This window comes from Saccopteryx leptura, chromosome 3, assembly GCF_036850995.1.
Source record: "Saccopteryx leptura isolate mSacLep1 chromosome 3, mSacLep1_pri_phased_curated, whole genome shotgun sequence".
Lineage (NCBI taxonomy): Eukaryota > Metazoa > Chordata > Mammalia > Chiroptera > Emballonuridae > Saccopteryx > Saccopteryx leptura.
Genome location: NC_089505.1, coordinates 58,290,986 through 58,311,608, shown reverse-complemented (window position 1 = coordinate 58,311,608; position 20,623 = coordinate 58,290,986). Strand labels below are relative to the sequence as shown.

General features: G+C 42.1%; 1 protein-coding gene across 2 annotated transcripts in view; it reads right to left on the bottom strand.

Annotated features, from left to right (window-relative positions):
* The window catches only part of HACE1 (HECT domain and ankyrin repeat containing E3 ubiquitin protein ligase 1), a 174,609-nt gene that overhangs the window by 9,887 nt on the left and 144,099 nt on the right, over positions 1-20,623 (bottom strand). For both annotated transcript variants that reach the window (XM_066373576.1, XM_066373577.1), the window contains 2 exons: positions 17,677-17,775; positions 16,968-17,038 (listed from right to left, as the gene is read on the bottom strand). In XM_066373576.1, the coding sequence (XP_066229673.1) occupies positions 16,968-17,038; positions 17,677-17,775 (170 nt within the window). The remainder of the gene's footprint in view (positions 1-16,967; positions 17,039-17,676; positions 17,776-20,623) is intronic.

The window sequence follows — 20,623 nt, the reverse complement described above, 5'->3', positions numbered from 1 at the left end:
TGCCTCTCCTCCACGGGCATGGCTGTGTTTACATGCCAGAGCTACCACCCTTGACTGGCCTTGGCCTTCACCCTGCACCTACAGGCAGGGCTGTGCTCATGTCCCGGGTCACAAGTTCGGCTCCGTGGGCAGGATAGCAAGCCCACCCTCAGCTGCGGGTCTCTGCCTATTTCCTGGCTTTCATCCCGCCACTGTGGGCAGAGATCCACTCTCGTGCCTGGCCAAAAGCCCGGGCTCTGGGGGTGTGTCCGCACACCCCTGCTCAGCTGCGGGTCTCTTCCAGCTGCCTGGCTTTTGCCTTGCCTCTGTGGGGCAGGATTGCAGGTGGGACTGCTCTTGCTCACCCCACCCACAGCTGGGTTGGACTGCTTTCGTATGCCCCTTCTGCCCCCGCTGGGTGGGAATGAACTCACACCAGACCTCACTTGCAGCCAGCCCAGCTTCTACCCCTGCCAATGGGACTGGTCTTCCGCATCCTGCCACCAGCAGCCCTCCAGAAAGCTCTCAGCAGTGTGGGTGGGGGCAATGCAGCTCAAACCTTAGTACTCAATACTGTATTCCTGATGACTCCCTCTTTTTAAGAGACTCTGCTCTGAGTGACATGGGAGAGCTTGTTTGGCTTGTGTCCTACTTTCCTTTGCTGGTATTGCTGGTTCCCCGGGAATATTCACTTTAGATTTGGGGAGTGACTTAGCCCAGGAGTTAGGGTGGGTGTACCTCAACGTGTTTCTCCCTGTGCCTCCTAGCTTACTCTCTCTTCCTGCTACTCCAGTCCTCTCATCTCTCCTTGTCCCCCAGAGTCCCAGTTGAGTGGCTGTAAAAGAGGTTTTCTGTGTGGTCTCTTTAAGAAGAATCCAGGATCTGAGAAATCTGTCTCTTTCTCACAAACAGTATCCTGACTTGTTTTGCACTTAAATACTGTTCATATGCCTCTTCTAGGCTCTGAGGCTACAGGCAGGCTGGGTCTTTGTTCCTGGGGCCCAGGACCCTCCCCTCTCCGCTAAACTCACTTCCCTCCATGCAAGTCCCTCTGGGCAGCTGTTGGCTCCCAGGAGCTGGGCAGCCTTCTCCGCGTTTCTGCTTTTCCTACCAGTCTCAGTGTGGCTTCTTCAGTGTTCCTTGGTTAAAGAGTCTTCTTAGTTTAGTCCAAAGTTGGTTTTTCCAGATGATGGCTATTAAAATTAAGTGTAATCCACTTTGGTTCTGGGAGGTGGAAGTTGGTACATCCGCCTACTCCATCACCATCTTGCCGTCCCCCTCAAATGTTTTCTTAATGAAATGCCTGACCTTACCGTAGAGATCTAAGTGAATATTAAAAGTATGCCTGAATCTTACTAATAAAATGTTAAGGGCCCTGGCTGGTTGGCTCAGTGGTAGAGCGTTGGCCTGGCATGTAGAGGTCCTGGGTTCAATTCCCAGCCAGGGCACACAGGAGAAGCGCCCATCTGCTTCTCCACCCCTCCCCCTCTCCTTCCTCTCTGTCTCTCTCTTCCCCTCCTGCAGCCAAGGCTCCACTGAAGCAGAGATGGCCCGGGCGCTGGGGATGGCTCCTTGGCCTCTGCCCCAGGGGCTAGAGTGGCTCTGGTCGCAATGGAGCGACGCCCCGGAGGGGCAGAGCATCGCCCCCTGGTGGGCGTGCCAGGTGGATCCTGGTTGGGCGCATGCAGGAGTCTGTCTGACTGTCTCTCCCCATTTCCAGCTTCAGAAAAATACAAAAACAAAAAAAAAAGTTAATACATGAACAATTCCTACTTGCACAAAAGAATATCTAAAGAAGACCTGAATATGTCTGTAAACCAAAAAAAATTAAACATTAGTTTATCTATACATGTTAACCTTTACCTAAAGAAGAGATTAACAAAGGCAACCAAAAATAAAAAGGTATAAAAAAAAAAAACTTGTTCTCAATTTTCTATAGAGGTGGAATTTAAAAACAAGTATATCACTCTATCAGGACAAGATGAGGAAATGAGCCTTGACATTTATTTTACACAAATTACAACATAGTATTTCAGTAACAGGAGAATCAATCTAATGTCTTCACGTAACTAACTTTTGAAATGTAAGCTTTAAAAAAAGCAAAGATACCACAATTTTAATATCTGAATTAAAATTATTCTGTAAAATGAAATTCACAAACAATCCCCAATACTTTCCTCCTCTTGAAACTACAAACAAATATGACTGGGCTCTATACTTGAGTAATCAGTGGATCTTATGCTAAGATCATGGGTCATCAAACTGAAGCATGTATGAGAAAAATAGTCTGGCTGAATATTATGACAATTGGGTTATACTGAAATGTAGAAAAGAAAGGCTCTTAGCATAAGTAACTTTTAGCAGAACTTACTTTCTCTAAAACAAAGAGTCTTTTAGCAGAACTTAGTTTTTTTAAAGACTCCCTACTCCTGGCTTTGAGGCTATGGCCTTGAACTGATTCTGCAAGGTTGCAGGTGTTGCCAGAATGTTTCTCCCTGAATTAATTCTATAGATAAGCATTGTAAATGAGCTTGTTTCACTGCTTTATTTTATTGCTAAGCTCCTCCTCCTCCCCATACCCCAATCAGTGTGTAATTCTGTCTTTAAAAGCTAACTTCAAACTCTGTTCGGGGCTGCATGATATGAATGTCTCCATGCAGTTGCCAGGATTGAATAAAGACTCCTTTAAATTTGAACTTTGGTGTGGAAAAAGTCTTTATACTCTCGCTGGTTTTGCTACAACATAATTTGGAGGCCCCAGGTAGATCGTGTCCTCTGGACACATTTGGTTCTGCCACACACACGGGCAGACAGCCTCCTCAGCCTGACTGCTGGGAATGGAAACCCAACAGGGGAGGAACCACCTGAGACATTCCAGGGCCCTGCTGGCCTTTTTGTCTGACCAACAGTCAGCCACGGACAATTGGCATGCCCATCCTACCCATTTGGAGTCATCATGAAAGCCTCTGGTGGTTAGCAGAGCAGTTTGCTCAATCTGTGATTTGTTTGTGGCTAGCTGTCTGAATCTTCCTGAACAGCTTGTAAAATAGGGTCCTTCTTTTCTGATTTTGGGGCTGTTGATAGCAAAACATGATGACCATTCCTAACTGCATAGTATTTCAGCCAGAGCAGGGGATTCTCTACTAGGGCCCTCCACTGATCTATTTATGGGAACTAGTCTAGGGGGCCCTGGAGCTTAGCTACTACATTCCATACAGCTCTGACATCTCTAGGATCTAATGAGCTCTGTTTAGGCCACCTTACCCCATAGGATGGCCATTCTAGTTAACAAAGAGTTTGAAGACCTTGTGATCGAGGATCAGACATGATTGCATTCACACAATAGGCTCTCCAGGTCCAAGATGCTGGTGGAGAGTAATTTGAAGTTTGTTTTGGCAGAGAAGTTTGTGTGCTCTCGGGAAGACATTTGCAGGAACTGAGTTAAGTCCCACCTCTGGCTTCCCGGGACATGTTTGGATTTGTTCTCTCATATGTTTACCCTCTGCTTGTTTCATCACTTTCATTTATTTTTACAAACTATCCTAGAGGACCTTTATTTTCAAGGGTCCCTCTCTGATTTTGCTCCTGCCAAGATCTTGTTCTTCGTTTTTGCTTTGTTATTCTGTCTCTACACCGAAAACCCCTGAGTGAATGGTGTGTGAACGAGGAGCTCTGGTGCCTGCACCTGAGTTTCCAGTTTGTGGTTCCACAATGAAAACTATGGAGTCTGAATGGGCTCCAACCTGTGTTTCTGTGGCAATCCTCATATCGCAGTATTGGATATAGTCTGATCCCAGTCAGGGCTTTATACTGACCTGCCAATGTCAAGAGGCGCCTAAATTCGCATGAGGTACATGGCTAGGCAGGCATCTGAGTGGCTCCTCATGGGGCACCCCCTTTCCTTGTACGTCAAACTTTGTCTGAAAGCTCTCTGTCCTTTGGTTTTCTAGGGTATGACCCAATGGGGGACATTTTAGAAAACTGGCACAAATCTCTATTCTTGATCCATTTCATGATCTTGGGAAGCTCATCTGTACTCATATTGTTTGTAACAATGGGGGAAGGGCAAAGTAAGTGTCAAACTCCTTTTGAATGTATGCTTAAGAATTTCAAAATTGGATTTCCTGATGATTATGGTGTAAAATTAAGCAAGGGGAGACTTCAAACTCTTTGTTAACTAGAACGGCCATCCTATGGGGTAAGGTAGCCTAAACAGGGCTCATTAGATCCTAGAGATGTCAGAGCTGTATGGAATGTAGTAGCTAAGCCCCAGGGCCCCCTAGACTAGTTCCCATATATAGATCAGTGGAGGGCCCTAGTAGAGAATCCCCTGCTCTGGCTGAAATACTATGCAGTTAGGAATGGTCATCATGTTTTGCTATCAACAGCCCCAAAATCAGAAAAGAAGGACCCTATTTTACAAGCTGTTCAGGAAGATTCACAATTGCCTGCTCCGTCAGCTCCACCTGCCTCAGGAAGCCCAGAGCCACTACCAAGACCAACTAGGAGGCAAAAGAAAAAAGAAGCAGAGTCCCTTTTACTCTTAAGAGAAACCCTACCAGCAGAAGGAAGGGAAAGAGAAGAGCCTTATCTTGTTTATGTGCCTATTTCCTCTTGTGACTTGTATAATTGGAGGGCTCAGAATCCCCCTTTCGGGGAGAAACCTCAGGCCCTAAAGGACTGTTAGAATCTGTGCTGTATACACATTGCCCCACTTGGGATGACTGCCAGCAGCTTTTAGTCACTTTGGTTCACTACTAAGGAGAGAGAGAGAATCAAATCAGAGGCAAGAAAAGCTGTCATGTTAGGGAGATGGCTCTGAGGAGGGCAATCAACACCTTGAGAAGGTGTTCCCTATTGTCCGGTCTAAATGAGACCCCAACACCACAATTGGATGTGAAGCTTTGGACACTTTTCACCAGTTTCTGTTAGTTGGGATCAGGCGAGCTGCTAAGAAACTCATGAATTTGTCTAAGGTGTCAGAAGTTGTTCAAGGTCCTCAGGAGACTCCCACAGCTTTCTTAGAGAGAATGCAAAAATCTTACGGGGTCTATACACTTCTAGACCCTGAAGTGCCAGAAAATGCTACAGCAATTAATTTAGCTTTTGTGTCCCAGTCAATTCCAGATATTAGGAGGAAGCTACAAAAATTAGAAGGCTTCCGGGTATGGTAATTTCCTAATTGTTAGAAGTAGCCCATTAAGTTTTTAACAATAGAGACAACCTTGAGGAGAAACAGACTAAAAAGATGACTAAAGTAGTTGTAGCTGTCTTAGAACACCAGAATAAACAGAAAAGGAAGCCTGAGTTAAGCAGAAATCAGTGTGCTTATTGTAAAGAAGAAGGACATTGGAGGAAAGACTGTCCAAAGCTGAAAGTCACAGAAGACCCCAAGAGTCTTTAATCTAAAGGAGGATTGATGGGGCTGAGGTTCCATACCTGTTAGCCCCCAGGAGTCCAAGGTAACATTACAAGTAGGGGGCTACCTGGTTGACCTCCTCATTGACACTGGAGCTTCTCACTCTATTCTCACTGCCCTCCTCGGACTGCTCTCAGGAGAGCAAGTATACAGACAAGGTGCTACCGGGAATTCAATTCTTTGTCCATGGACTTCATCGCGGACTGTCAATTTAGGAGACAATAAAATACTGTCACCCATTCCTTTTCAGTCATTCCAGACCGTCCTTATCCTTTACTTGGAAGAGACTAGTTAAGAAAACTGAAGGCTACCATCTCTTTTAGTCATAATACTGCTGAATTCCATGCTGCTTATGGTCACTTGTCCTTTGTCAGAGTAATATCTATTAAATGTAGATACTAAAGAAGAACAGGAAGTTTCAAATGACTATTTGACAGACCTACAGCATAGATTCCCTTCAGTCTGGGCAGAAACCAACCCACCTGGGCTTGCAAAGCATCAAGCCCCAGTAGTTGATCAGCTTACTGCAAGTGCCATCCCCATACGGGTGAAACAATACTATATAACAAGAGAAGCTAAAAAGGGAATAATCAACCATATTAAGAGACTATTAGAAGCTGGTATTCTTGTTCTTTGCCAATCCCAATGGAATACCCCTTTATTGCCTGCTCAGAAGCCAGGTACCAAGGACTATCATCCAGTTCAGGATTTAAGGGAAGTTAATAAGTGGGTTGAGATAATACACCCAACTGTGCCTAACCCCTACACTTCTTAAGCCTTAGATTGGAAAAATACTTTCTTCAGTATTCCTCTGGCCCCTGTAAATCAGCCCATCTTTGCCTTCGATTGGAATGACCCAGAGGCAGGCATCTTGGGACAACTAACCTGGACCAGATTACCATAAGGCTTCAAGAATTCACTGACCGTCTTTGATGAGGTGCTACACATCAGGACCTGCTCGCCTTCTGCCAGGAACACCTGGAGTATATGCTGCTACAGTATGCAGATGATTTGCTTCTAGCTGCAGAAACAAAGGTAGGCTGCCGGACAGCCACTTGAGGGTCTTTTACAAACACTGCAAACTCTGGGATAGTGAGTGTTAGCTTAAAAGACACAACTGCACCTCCAAGGTGACCTATCTGGGCTACCACATTGAGGCAAGGAAGTGTATTCTCTCCTCCAGTCATACAGAGGCAATTCTTTGGATCCCAACCTCCACTAGCAAGAGACAAGTCTGAGAATTTCTTGGAGCGGTTGGATACTGCAGGCTGTGGATCCCTAGGTTTGCAGAGATAGCCAAGCCTTTATACTCCTGTACAGCAGGAATCCAAGAGTTAATTTGGACAGATAAGGAACAAGAAGCTTTTGAAATCCTCAAGGGGCCCTCACTGAGGCCCCTGCCCTGGCTTTGCCAGACATTACCAAGCTTTTCCAGCTGTTTGTTCATGAAAGGAAATAACGAAAGGGGTTTTGACCCAAATGCTAGGTCCATGGTGCAGGCCTATTGCTTACCTCTCCAAGTGGCTAGTCCCTGTTGCATCTGGTAGCCGTAGCAACCACTGCCATACTAGTGAGAGAGGCATATAAATTGACTATGGGGCAAGAACTGTTCCTGACAGCCCCACATGCAGTAGAGACTTTGTTTAAAGGAACTCCAGAAAGGTGGATGTCTAATGCTAGGGTCATGCAGTATCAGGCTCTGCTCATAGATCAGCTTCACATTAAGTTTGTCCAGATGCAGGCCTGACAGCAAGCCTGATGCAGGCCTGACAGCAAGCCTGATGAAGACTATCAACCCAGCAAGCCTGATGCCTGACAAGGATCCAAGCATCCCCTTGCATGACTTCTCTGAAGTGCTAGACTCTATTCAAACTGCAAGACCAGACCTGCTGATGTACCCCTATCAAATGTGGAAGATCAGCTATTCACTGATGGTAGCAGTTTTATCCTAGGTGGGGTTCGACATGCTGGAGTGGCTGGAGTGGACTCCTAATGAGACCATATGGGCCCAAGCCTTGCCTCACAGGACCTCAGATCAAAAGGCAGAACTTATCGCTTTCACCCAGGTGTTAAGGTAGGACAAAGGAAAGAAAGTCAATATTTACACTGACAGTAAGTATACTTCTGCTACTGACCATGTTCCTGCAGCAATCTATAAGGAGAGCGGATTTCTGACATCTGCTGGTAAAGACATTAAAAACAAAGAAGAAATTTTAGCCTTACTACAAGCCATTTGGTTACCAGAGACTGTAGCCCTTCTTCATTGCCCAGGACACCAGAAAGGGGACTCAATAGAGGCAAAAGGAAATCAGGCAGCTGATCAAGCAAAGAAGTAGCCCTAAAACCAGTAGAACCTTTAGAAATTTTAGTGACTTTACCACAATGCTTGTTGCTAGAGACACCTTTTTATAATCAACTAGAGGAAGATTTGGCTAAAAGAATAGGAATGTCTAGAAATAAAGAATGGTGGTTAGCCTGACCTGTGGTGGCACAGTGGATAAAGCGTTGACCTGGAATGCTGAGGTGGCCGGTTTGAAACCCTGGGCTTGCCTGGTCAAGGCACATATGGGAGTTGATGCTTCCTGTTCTTCCCCCCTTCTCTCTCCCTTTCTCGCTCTCTCTCTAAAAAGTAAATAAAATCTAAAATAAATAAATAAATACATAAATAAATAAATAAATAAAAGAATGGTGGTTAGAGTTGCCAGACAAAAGATCCTTCTTACCTGAAGCCCTTGGCAGAGAGATTATCCACCAACTACATCAAACTACTCATCTAGGCCAAACTAAGCCAACAGAATTAAGGAAAATTACTATTTGCCAGGCTTAGAATCTACTATAGAAAGCATAGTGTCCATGTATTTAGTCTGTGTTCAAGTAAACGCTAAACAAAATAGAGAAGTCGTAAAGAGAAATAGGGACAGATGAGCTTTCCCAGGTGAACAATGGGAGATAGATTTTACTGAAGTAAAGCCACCAGAACAGGATATAAGTACCTATTAGTTTTAATTGACATCTTTTCAGGATGGGTAGAGTTTTCTGTACTAGAAATGAGACCACAGGAACAGAATTTAAGAAATTGCTGTATGAAATTATTCCCAGAGTAGGCTTGCCCATTAATATTGGGTCTGATAATGGGCCTGTGTTTTTGTCTAAGGTCTCACAGCTAGTAGGAAAGGCACTCAACATTATTGGAAGTTACATTATGCTTACAGGCCTCAGAGTTTGGGACAAGCTGAAAGAATGAACCAAACTCTAAAAGAAGTCATGACTAAATTCATTTTAGAGACAGATGAAAACTGGATCAATCTCCTTCCCTTTGATATTTTGAAAACATGATGTACCCCCTATAAAGTTGGGTTCACACCTTATGAAATTATATTTGGGAGACCACCACCATTGCTCCCCAAGCTTAGAGCTGAAATGTTAGCAGAATTAAGAAACCAAGAACTCATAAAGTCATTACAGGAGCTGCAGAAAACAGAGGAGCAGATCTATAAGCAGGTGCGAGAAACTCTCCCTTCACCCAGCTCTGAGCCTGCTCACCCGTTTCAGCCCAGTGACCACGTCCTCGTCAAGAAGTTCAAGGAAGGACTGACTCTGGCCTGGAAGGGACCCTACTATATCATCCTGACTGCACCAACTGCAGTAAAGGTTGACAGCATCCCAGCGTGGATTCATCACTCACGGATCAAAAAGGCCGACTCAGGATGGTCACAGCTACCAAAAACCCTTTAAAATTAAGATTAATCTATGTCTAATTGTATTACTTTGCTTTTTGTATATAATTCCCTATAGTATAGGAGGTAACCCCCCATAAGTCACCACAACCATATAAATTTCAGTTAAGAAATGGAATTACAGGAGATACTATCAAAGAATATATTTGGACAGGAGATAATGCCCAAGTCATGCTTGACTTCTGTGATATTTTTCAAAGCAATTTTGAAACAAGGTACGAGGGGAACTCATATAATATCTTAAAAAGAGCATCTGTAGTAGATAGAATAGTAGAAGGGAAAAGGCCCTTTGGATGTGGCTATGTAAACTAGGAAACAGGATTAAGGAGACATGGAATCTATTGTATATTTGCCCTGAATCTGGTAATGTACAGTCAAGGTGTTTAAATGTTGAAAAGTATTTCTGCCCTTACTGGGGTTGCGAAACCATTTCCACTATAGACAATAACAAGAATAGGGATAGTCATATTCTTCTATCCAGAATAGCCCCCACAGGCAGCTGCCAAAATACTGGCAAATGTAACCCTATAAATACTACCATCATAATCCCTAAAAATGCTGGATGGGCTGTAGGAAAAATGTGGGGAATACGACTCTATGTGTGGGCTAAGGATCTGGGATCACTTATAACCATCAAAGGAATACATACACCCCACTTAAGAAACCCATTGATCCCTTTGCAGAATTATTACTGCCAATTCCTGTTGCTCCTCTTGTTATGCAAGCACCCTTTGTTACTCCTTCCACCAGACTTAGAGATTTAGCATTGCCTGAGGTACCTATACCTACTTTAACTCCTAAATCTCCCCTTCTTAGTCTTCTTGATGCAGTACATAAAGTTGTAAATAGTACAAACCCTGATTTAGGAGCAGACTCTTGGTTATGTCTAGGATCTAAACTGCCTTATTATGTTGGGCTTGGAATCATACATGACATTACTTCTAGTAACCAAGAAAATAAATGTAGTTCGGAACAACTTAGGTTAACTTTAGGAGATAAACAAAGACAAGGAATCTGTTGGCAAAGCCAATTCTATCCAATTCATAGTTCCCCTTATAAAAATCTATGCAACAAAACACCTGTTATAAATAATCAGACTATGGGAAAAGGAGAAGTTAAATACTATATAGCCCCCAACAATACTTAGTGGGCCTGCACAGATGAGCTCACTAGGTGTGCCAACAAAAACAGATTTAGAGAACAGAATAAGCCTCTATTGTGTATTCTAGTATATGTTCCACCTCGTTTATTTGTATGAAGGAAATAAAGGAAGGCTATTAATGCAATTACCTAGCACATTATCTCGTTGGAAACGAGTCCCAGTTCTTGTCTCCTTACTAGTAAAATTAGGATCAGCAGGAACAGCCGCAATTGGGACTATGGCATTAGTAAAAGGAGAAACTTGTTTCTATGCTAATAATTCTGGTGTAATTAAACAAAGTCTATCTTTAGTTACGGCAAACTGAGAAAAGAGAAGGAAAGAATGTGAACAATCAGAGAATTGGTTCCAGAGAATGTTTAATTGGTCACCATGGCTAACTACCCTTTTGCCTGCTGCAATTGGTCCTCTTACTTTCATTTTATCTTGTCTAATATTAGGACCATGCTTAATCAATTTTATAACAAGGTTTGTTCGAGAAAGGATAAAGTCTATCAAATTAATGGTAATCAGAAGTCAATATACACCTATACAAAAAGACAGCAACGAAAATGAGTCAATGATTAGATTAAAATTTAATTAAAACCAGTATGGAATGAAATGTAGAAAAGAAAGGCTCTTAGCATAAGTAATTTTTAGTAGGACTTACTTTCTCTAAAACAAAGAGTCTTTTAGCAGAACTTACTTTTTTTAAAGACTCCCTACCCTTGGCTTTGAGGCTGGTTTCCCAGGCTACGGCCTTGGGCTAGTTCTGCGAGGTTGCAGGTGTTCCCAGAATGTTTCTCCCTCAATTAACCATTTACAATGATAAGCATTGTAAATAAGCTTGTTTCACTGCTTTGTTTTACTGCTAGGTTTCTCCTCCTCCTCATACCCCAATCAGTGTGAAATTCTGCCTTTAAAAGCTAACTTCAAACTGTGTTCGGGGCCGCATGATTTGAATGACTTAGGTGTCCATGTGGCCACAGGCTTTGAATAAAGATTCCTTTAAAATTTGAACTTTGGTGTGCAGAAAGCCTGTATACTCTTGCTGGTTTCACTACAACAATACAATGTAAAATTACCATTAATAAAAAAGATAGACAATTGCCCAATGGTCTCTGCAGGGGATTGATTCCACGACCCCCAGATGGTGCCAAACTCCACTAATGCTCAAGTCACTTATTTGAATTGATGCAGTATTTGTATACAACCTACACATATTCTCCCATATACTCAAAATTATCTCTAGATTCCAAGATGGCAATGGAACAGGCATTTGTTCCAACTGCCACATCCTAGGACCAAATTGGATTACAACATAATTTAAGAACTATCATCTTGAAAAACCAACTTTGGACTAAATGAAGAGTAGTCAGTAACCCAGGATCACAGAGGAAGCCACATTGAGACTGGTAGGGAAGTCAGAGAAGTGGAAAGGGCTGCCCCACTCCCAGAAGTGAGTGGTGGCAGAGGGTCTAGAGCAGGGGTCTCAAACTCAAGTCAGCATGTGGGCTGCAGAGCAAGATCACAGCCGTTCGGCGGGCCGCACTAGGTCTACAAAAGGCAACTGTTACGCAACAACTTTTCTCACTGCAGTTGAAAACAAAAAAAAATCAGTACAACAAGCACAATCGTACATGCGGTTTACTCAATGTCACAAAACGACCAGAAACTGTAGGTCGCATCACAACTGCTGTTAACTAAGCTAATATCTAGCTAGGATGCTAGAGAAATGAAAAGTACAAGTAGGCCCCTAGGCTTACTTAATTTTATCCAAAATATTTTGAACTTCGTGGATTAGTCTGCGGGCCACACAAAATTGTTCGGCGGGCCGCATGCAGCCCGCAGGCTGCGAGTTTGAGACCCTTGGTCTAAAGGGACTTTCACTGCAGAAAGGGTCACTCTGAGAAGTGTGGATGCTCAGCACCAGGCCCGGCGCCCCAGCCAAGAGCCCCAGAGCCTAGAAAAGGCATCCACATACCATTTTACAGTGAAAAGACCTGGATTTCTGTCTGTGAGAAAGAGATGGAGCTCTCAGAGATGCAGGCTCTGTCTTACAGGGCCAGCACAAAACTTTTTGTTCACAGCCTGTCATCTGAGGCTCTGGCAAAGGGAGAGCTGAGAGGACTAGAGTTGAGTAAGGAGAGTGTAAATTTAGAGGCCCAGGGAAAAACACCAAGGGAGATGGCCACCAGAACCCCTGTGCTGATGGAGAATATTGGAGAATAATTCTCTAATATCACAGTAGTCATCTTTCCTGGGTGGAGCATGCCCTCCCTGTAGCATCAGCTGCAGGGAAAGCAACTGCCTCACTCTATGGAGACTGGGCCCTTCTGGGAAGCCAGGAAGCAGGAGGCATGTCAGTGACTCAGGTTGCTGGCACTGAGGCTAGAGCTTTCCCCACACCATTCCGAGACTATGACTGGTGCTTCAGCCTCATGGGAGACTCTGTAGAAACTGTCTGGGATGCGGGCAGATCACACCTCTGGGTCTCGGAGGCCACACCCACTGGATTCCTGGTGGTCTAACCCTCCTGAGGTCTGTGAAAAAAGTCTGGACAGACTGATACCTGGGGCCGAGAGGCAGAGCAACACCCACCACCTGTCCTAATCCCTGAACTGCCCCAGGCTCTAGACTCTGTGAGAGGTTTCTTCAGTGGCCAAGCGCAACAAACAGGCAGCAGATGGAGGGTGCAGGAGGTGGGACTCAGGGAACCTTGGCCTTTTAAGCAGAATGTCCCCCAGGCCCAGAGTGGGTAAAAGCCAGCTTAGGTGTGAGGCTTGGAATTTGCATGTGCACCTTGGTCCAGCAAAGTCAGCCACAAGCTCTCAATTCCTTGTAGCTCCAAGAAGGTGGCTGAGGGCCAGTCACAGGCAGTGGGGACTGGGCTGCACCAGGTTCTCTCCAAGGAGGCCCAGGGCCAGTAATCCAGTGGCCAGCTGTAGAAAGCATTGGTTCAGACCTGACAACCCTTGCTGGCAGTGTTCTTACGGAGGGCTCAACTGAAACCGGGCCCAGCTGAGGCAAGTTCTGCTCTCTGTGATCAGGATCGGCACATGGCTCATGGGCATTGGACAGGGTAAAGCTTCACAGTCAAATGGCTTGGGGTCTGGATATACTGCCCTGCTGGACTAGGATCCACAAGGGGGAAGGAAGAAAGGCTTGCAGCACTGACATCTAAAGTGTGGGGCCCTGTGTGCCTATTGGGTCAGGTTGAGGGGTTTATCCACTTTCTGGGAGAGCACAATCAGCTCTAGGAGTAGGCACTCTCAGTCTTACTGCCTAAGACCAGGGTCTCACCAGCTGGAAGACCTTCTGTATAGGGAACTCTCAGCTCCACTCAATCTGAACCTGCTTCTAACCTCACTGGGGGGAAATAGAATTGGAGTATCCAGCCTTGTCTGAGGGATTAGGTTATGGAGTAGGGGATACTTTCTCTGTACTGAACTCCTGAACAAGAGACCCCTAAGGTAGCGGTCTCACTATCATTGTATTCCCAACCTTAGCTGCCCTAAGCCATAAAGCTTTGAACCGGTAGAGGGGTTGGTGGAGTGAGGCCAGTCCTGAGCCCACATTACAGTTTTTCTATAGAAGACTCTGCAGAAAGACCAAGCAGCTACAAGAGGTGGTGGAGCAGCTGAAAAGGAAAGGCAAATCTTACAAAACTTAGGGCTTTTATGGAGCTGCTGTCATCTCTAAGCAGGAAGACACCGATCCTTACACATGGGTTGGCCCCTCCTCCAACACAAGCCAGGCACAGAAAATGCAGACACAAACAGTGAACAGAGCAATATTTCAAGACAAGTAGACCATAGCAGGTTACAAACAATGGATGACACCAACCCAAGAAAACTTAGAATCAACACAACCAGCACTAGGTGGCAGATAGCACCAACCCTAGACTCAGCTAAAAAACACAACCAGCACAAACAAAGGAGTCCAGCAGGCACCAGACACTGGAGAATAAATATGCCTGACAAGACAGACATTGCACAATGTGTAATGCACATTATCAAGGTTAATGCTTAGAACCTGCCAGCCTAAAAGGATAACCACACCCACAAAAGGACCAACTGCATTCAACAGAAGGGAAAATACTACCCTCAAGAAGCATTCCTAGACTAAGAAAATCAGGTGGCCTGGGGGTCAGTACCCCAAGGTCAATTTCCTCATAAAGACACCACAATAAATTTCAAAGTCAGACGGTGCTACCTAAGACATGGACAAAATGGGCATACAAGGAAATAATAATCAAATCAATCAACAAGAGAAATCCCCCCAAAAAGATTCAACCAAAATAGAAGTAACCAAACTAAAAGACGAAAATTTAAAATAATAATTTTTAGGATACTCAAGGATCTTAGAGCAACAATGGATGATCATAATGTGAACTTAAACAAAGAGATAGCAAGCATCAACAAGAACAAAAGTCATTAAAAATAGCCAGTCAGAAATGACAAATACAATATCAGAAATGAAGACTGCACTAGAAGGAATCAACTGGAGGCTGGATGAAGCAGAGGATCAAATCAGCAATTTAGAGGACAAGATAAACAAAAGCACAGAAGCAGAGCAGCAAAATGAAAAGAGGCTCAAAAACACTGAGGAAACTCTAGGAGACCTCTGTAACAACATGAAGAGAAACAACATTCACATCATAGGGGTTCCTGAAGAAGAAAATAAAGAAACAAGGGATAGAGAAACTGAAGAAATCATAGCTGGAAATTTCCCTAAATTGATGAAGTAAAAAGTCATATAAGTTCAAGAAGAACAGAGAGTCCCATTAAAGAGGAACCCAATGAAGACTACAATAAGACACATCATAATTAAAGTGACAAAGTTAACAGACAAAGAAAGAATACCTAAAGCTGTAAAAGAAAAGAAGTTAATTACCTACGTAGGAGCCCCCATAGGATGACATTTGACTTCTCAACAGAAACACCTGAGGCCAGAAGGAATTGCAAAGAAATATTAAAAGTGATGCAAAACAAGAACCTACAACCAAGACAACTTTATCCAGCAAGGTTATCATTTAAAGTTGAAGGAGAAATAAAAAGCTTCCCAGACAAAAAAAGATTCAAGGAATTCATTACAACCAAATCAGTACAACAACAAATGTTAAGGGGCCTGCACAAAAAGAACAAAGGTAAAAATAAAATGAGAGAAAGAGGATTACAGGATAAAAGAATAAAATGGCAATAAATAAGTACATATCAATAATAACCTTACATGTAAATGGATTAAATTCTCCAATCAAAATACAGTGTGTCCATAAAGCCATGGTGCACTTTTGACCGGTCACAGGAAAGCAACAAAAGACGATAGAAATGTGAAATCTGCACCAAATAAAAGAAAAACTCTCCCAGTTTCTGTTGGATGATGTGGCAGCATGTGCACATGCACAGATGATGATGTAACACCGTGTATACAGCGGAGCACCCACGGCCATGCCAGTTGAGATGTGGATGGTACAGAGGAAAGTTCAGTGTGTTCTGTGGCTCGCTAAATTCAAATCCATGACCAAAGTGCAACGTGAATATTGGCGCGTTTATAATGAAACGCCACCACACAGGAATGACATTACTCCATGGGATAAGCAGTTGAAGGAAACCGGCAGTTTGGTGGAGAAACCCCGTTCTGGTAGGCCATCAGTCAGTGAAGAGTCTGTAGATGCTATGTGGGATAGCTACCTAAGGAGCCTTAAAAGATCTGTGCGTGAGCCCACATTGAACTGCACTGAATAGGTATGAAACTGGGAGAGTTTTCCTTTTATTTGGTGCAGATTTCACCTTTCTATCGTCTTTTGTTGCTTTCCTGTGACCGGTCAAAAGTGCACCATTACTTTATGGACACACTGTATACACATACACACTCACAGTGTGTCCATAAAGTACACACACACACACATATATATATATCTTATACAGATACACACTCACAATTATGTTTTTAAAAAAGCAGAAAAAATAGAAGTAAATATATCAAGTTTGTTTATAGTAGTTATTGCTGGCAGAGGGTAGTTTTTCTCATTCTAATTTTCTGTGTTCCAACTTCTCTAGGAGAATTATGTACATTTAAAATGAAACAACAAAACTATCTTCCACAAACAAAAGAACACACATGAAATTCTAAGTTATAAAGAATAAAAAATGAACTGTTTTTTAAACATCTTTCAGAAATATAAATTAAAAGAAGTTTAAATCATCTAGTTTTCTAGATATTTAGGTGCAAAGTAGACTCTTCAAGAAAGTATAATATCACATTATTTTTTAGGACATGAATCTTGATAATATAAAGTTTGGTAAGAACTGGAGAAAAATTGCTATGTATGGGTACTGTATGTGTTGTGTGTGTGTGTGTTGTCTAGCAACATACAAATATTAAAAATTTGGCTACTACCATTGACCAATCAGCAGAAAGATTTCCAAATTATGAAATGCAATATATATTCTGATAGTCCTGGTTAGAACACTGTTTATTTTTTTATGCGTTAAGTAAACATTTATTGAGCACTACTATATATGTTTTATTTTAAATGCCTAAATAAACTTTTGTTTAATATCAAAAAAGTGGAAATGGAGGTAGGAAACTGACAATTCAGAGTAATAACTCATTTTGCTTTTTTACCTATAAGCCATTAGAAATGAAATACATTAAATTCTTTTTACATTATCATAAAAACACTTCTTACCTGCCAGTGACAAACTGCAGGAGAAGAACTCTCTCCTCTAGAGTAATATCTTCCACAACTTCCCAGAACCACTAACAACAACAAAAAAATTTAGCTCATATTTTGGCAACTGTAGATGTAATACTGGTGAAATATGCAGCATTCATAAAGCGTATTTTATTTTAAGAAACTCAGTTATCAAAAATTAGTTCATAGCCCTGGCCGGTTGGCTCAACAGAAAGTTAGCCTGGCGTGTGGAAGTCTCAGGTTCAATTCCTGGTCAGCACACAGGAGAAGCGACCATCTGCTTCTCCATCCCACCCCCTCCCCTTCCCCCTCTATACCCTCTCCCCTTCCACAGCTATGGCTTAAATGGTTTGAGCAATTTGGCCCCTGGCACTGAGGATGGCTCCATGGCCTTGCCTCAGGTGCTGAAATAGCTCGGTTTCTGAGCAACAGCCCCAGATGGGCAGAGAATCACCCTATAGGGAGTGTCCTATATGGATCCTAGTTGGGGCGCATGTGGGAGACTGTCTCCGCCTCCCTGCCTCCAGCCTCTCACTTAAAAAAAAAAATGAGTTCATACAAAGCTTTCATATGCAATTTCCACAAGAGGAATTTAGGGAAAAATTTTACTTTATTAATATAGTTGTTCATCCAACAGTGCTGAAAAGCTTGCAAAATTAAATGGCAAAGTTTAATTTCATTCTAAGTTCTCGAGAAATTTTACCTGAATAACTGGATCATCTCTTTCATAGCCACTTGTATATTCTGTATTTTTAATCCAATCACTCACATCAATTTCTGGCATGCCAGAAAGCAGTAGCTCCTTTGGAAAACAAAAAAATATTTCATTAATCTTTAGGGAAAAAAAACACATTACATTTAAAGAGTAAATATGCCTTAATAATAAGAAACTGATTTCATGTAAAACTGATTTATTTTTGTAACAGTTTCTGCATGTCATCAATAATAAGTGCTGTATGGGCGAGACCCTTGATATTGATAATCTCAAATACTGTGATATATGGAGATGTCTCTACATTAATACAATCTAATTAAAACATAAGAGATAATACTTCATGTTTATATATAAACATTTAGGCAATAGTTTATATATGCAATAATTTTATAAACTTTTTTTTATGTATTTTAAAAATTCTATAAAGAGACATATTGAGTATTCTCAATATGAAAGTGACAACAAAGAAAAAGAGTTAAGCGAAACTAAAGGACAGCAGAAACCCTAGTCATTAGGGAAAAGGAGGTAATCTAATAAAAATAGTTATATTTTAAAATATAAAAAAACAAAACAGATTCAAGGCTGTGAAGTACATTGTGAAATAATTTAGATCCTTTAATGTCAATTTTCCCCAAGGTGAGAAAAAAAAAGTACTTTCCCTAATGACTTTTGGTAGCCTTCTTTTTCCCAGGAAAATAAATAAACAAAACAGAATAAAATAACTAAAAAATGAAATTAAGAATGGTAAAAGTATTTACCATTATGCTTTCTAAGAGAAAAGAAAATGTGAAAAGAAGCTTGTCCACAGGTCTGAATCAGTCCATTTCTCACAGTTGGATGTATTTACAGTCAGGTAAGGCAATAACTAGCCTACACTTAACTAAAACACCGATAAGCCAGAATAGCAGGATTTGTTATTACAGAGACACAGACATAATGTCATTCAAAACCACATTTACCATGCAACCACTTATAATATACACCAAACTAGTATAATGTATACGTACTTTGAAGGCTAATGAATGTTAACATAAGGTGGTGTCTCAAAACTTGGATTTTCTGAGATCTAGTCAAGGAGTCTGCAAGGTTCTCTCTTTTCCAACTTATCTAAGGCTATATTTTCTCCTTATAGCTCAACCGAACAACATATCACTACAGATCATTTTCAGAAGCAGAGATGAGTACCCAGTTGTCTTCTATTGATATTAAGCTAGACATTAAAGAAACTTAAAAAATGGAACTAAGTGGAACAATGAGTTGCTGCTTCTCTCGCTCTCTCTTCCCCTCCCCTATTCTTTCCTTTCTCTTTTTCTCTCTCAAAACAATGGAAAAATTTTAAAGTATCAGTAATAATTTATTTTTATATGAATAGAATAGTCTATACTTCTGTTTTAATTTCAAATAAATATCAACTATCATTAACATAAACAAAATAAGGCTTTTGTAGTAATGGAGTCCTAAAACCAAAAAGTTTGAGAACAGCTCATGTTTTAGTTCTCCTTGCCATGATAAATACTGTTAGATAAAGGTGTCTGGTTAGTGTTCACCTAGCACTCATGAATACATTCTCCACCTTTCTTTGCCCTGTTCTGTGTGTGCCCTAGAAGGCTGATCCTGGCAAACTAGCACTCTGGTCTGTTGGCTTCAGGTTGAGTTCCATCACTAAGAACAGGTGAATACCTGGAGGTGAGAGAATTTTCTATTCCCTCCTTGCTTTCACACATCTTTTTAGTAGCCATGTGTCCTCATCACAGAGCTCCTTACAGTAAATCCTTCACTTATCTCTACAATTCTAGAGGTGATAAAGGTTTCCACTGCTGCTAGTCTCTGGATGCCTTACAGAATCTTGTTTATTCTTAACACTGCCTGCAGCCCTTTGTTAAAGAATCTTTATTTGAACCATCTGGGAAAATTCTGTTTTGTGGCAGAATCCAATACAGACTGTCAAAAGGCAGTGAGAATGAATCTTAAATATTTCTTACAATCTGAATTTAATCTTCTTCCCTTTTAAGCTTAAGTAAGCTTCTAATAATATTAAGTATGCTCTCATTGTTAATAATTATGAATAAAAATTACTGAGACCTTCTTTTCTTTTTTTCTTTTTGTGACAGAGACAGGGAGAGGAATGGATAGGGACAGATAGATGGGAAGGGAGATGAGAAGCATCAGTTCTTCATTGCAGCACCTTAGTTGTTCATTGGTTGCTTTCTTATATGTGCCTTGACCTGGGGTGCTACAGCAGAGTAAGTGACCCCTTGCTCAAGCCAGCAACATTGGGCTCAAGTCAGCAACCTTAGACTTCAAGCCAGCGACCACGGGGTCATGTCTATGATCCCACACTCAAGCCAGTGACCCTGTACTCAAGCTGATGAGCCAGTGCTCAAACCAGATGAGCCCATGCTCAAACCGGTGACCTCAGCATTTCAAACCTAGGTCCTCTGTGTCCCAGCCTGACACTCTATCCACCATGCCACCATCTGGTCCGGTGAGACCTTATTTTCTTAAGAAATTTGAACTGTTTTATGAATATCATCTTGTAACCTTTTATGAAAATGATGAAAGATCTTTATTAACCTATTTAACACTGCTCTTTCCAAATAATCCTACAATCTGAATCAGCTCAACTTAGTTTTAAAGCCAGAGTCTAAGACAAACTAACTTCTAAGAACCACAATTAAAAACTTGTCTATAGCAGAAGTAAATGTGAAACAAAGAAATAAAGCTTTTAGAAGAAAACACAGGAAAACACCTTTAGAACTTTAGAATAAGAAATGGTTTCTGCCCTGGCCAGGTGGCTCAGTAGTAGAGCGTCAGCCTGGCGTATGAATGTCCCAGGTTCAATCCCTGGTCATGGCACACAGGAGAAGCACCCATCTGCTTCTTCATCCCACCCCCTCTCATCTCTCTCTCTCTCTCTCTCTACTCCTCCTACAGC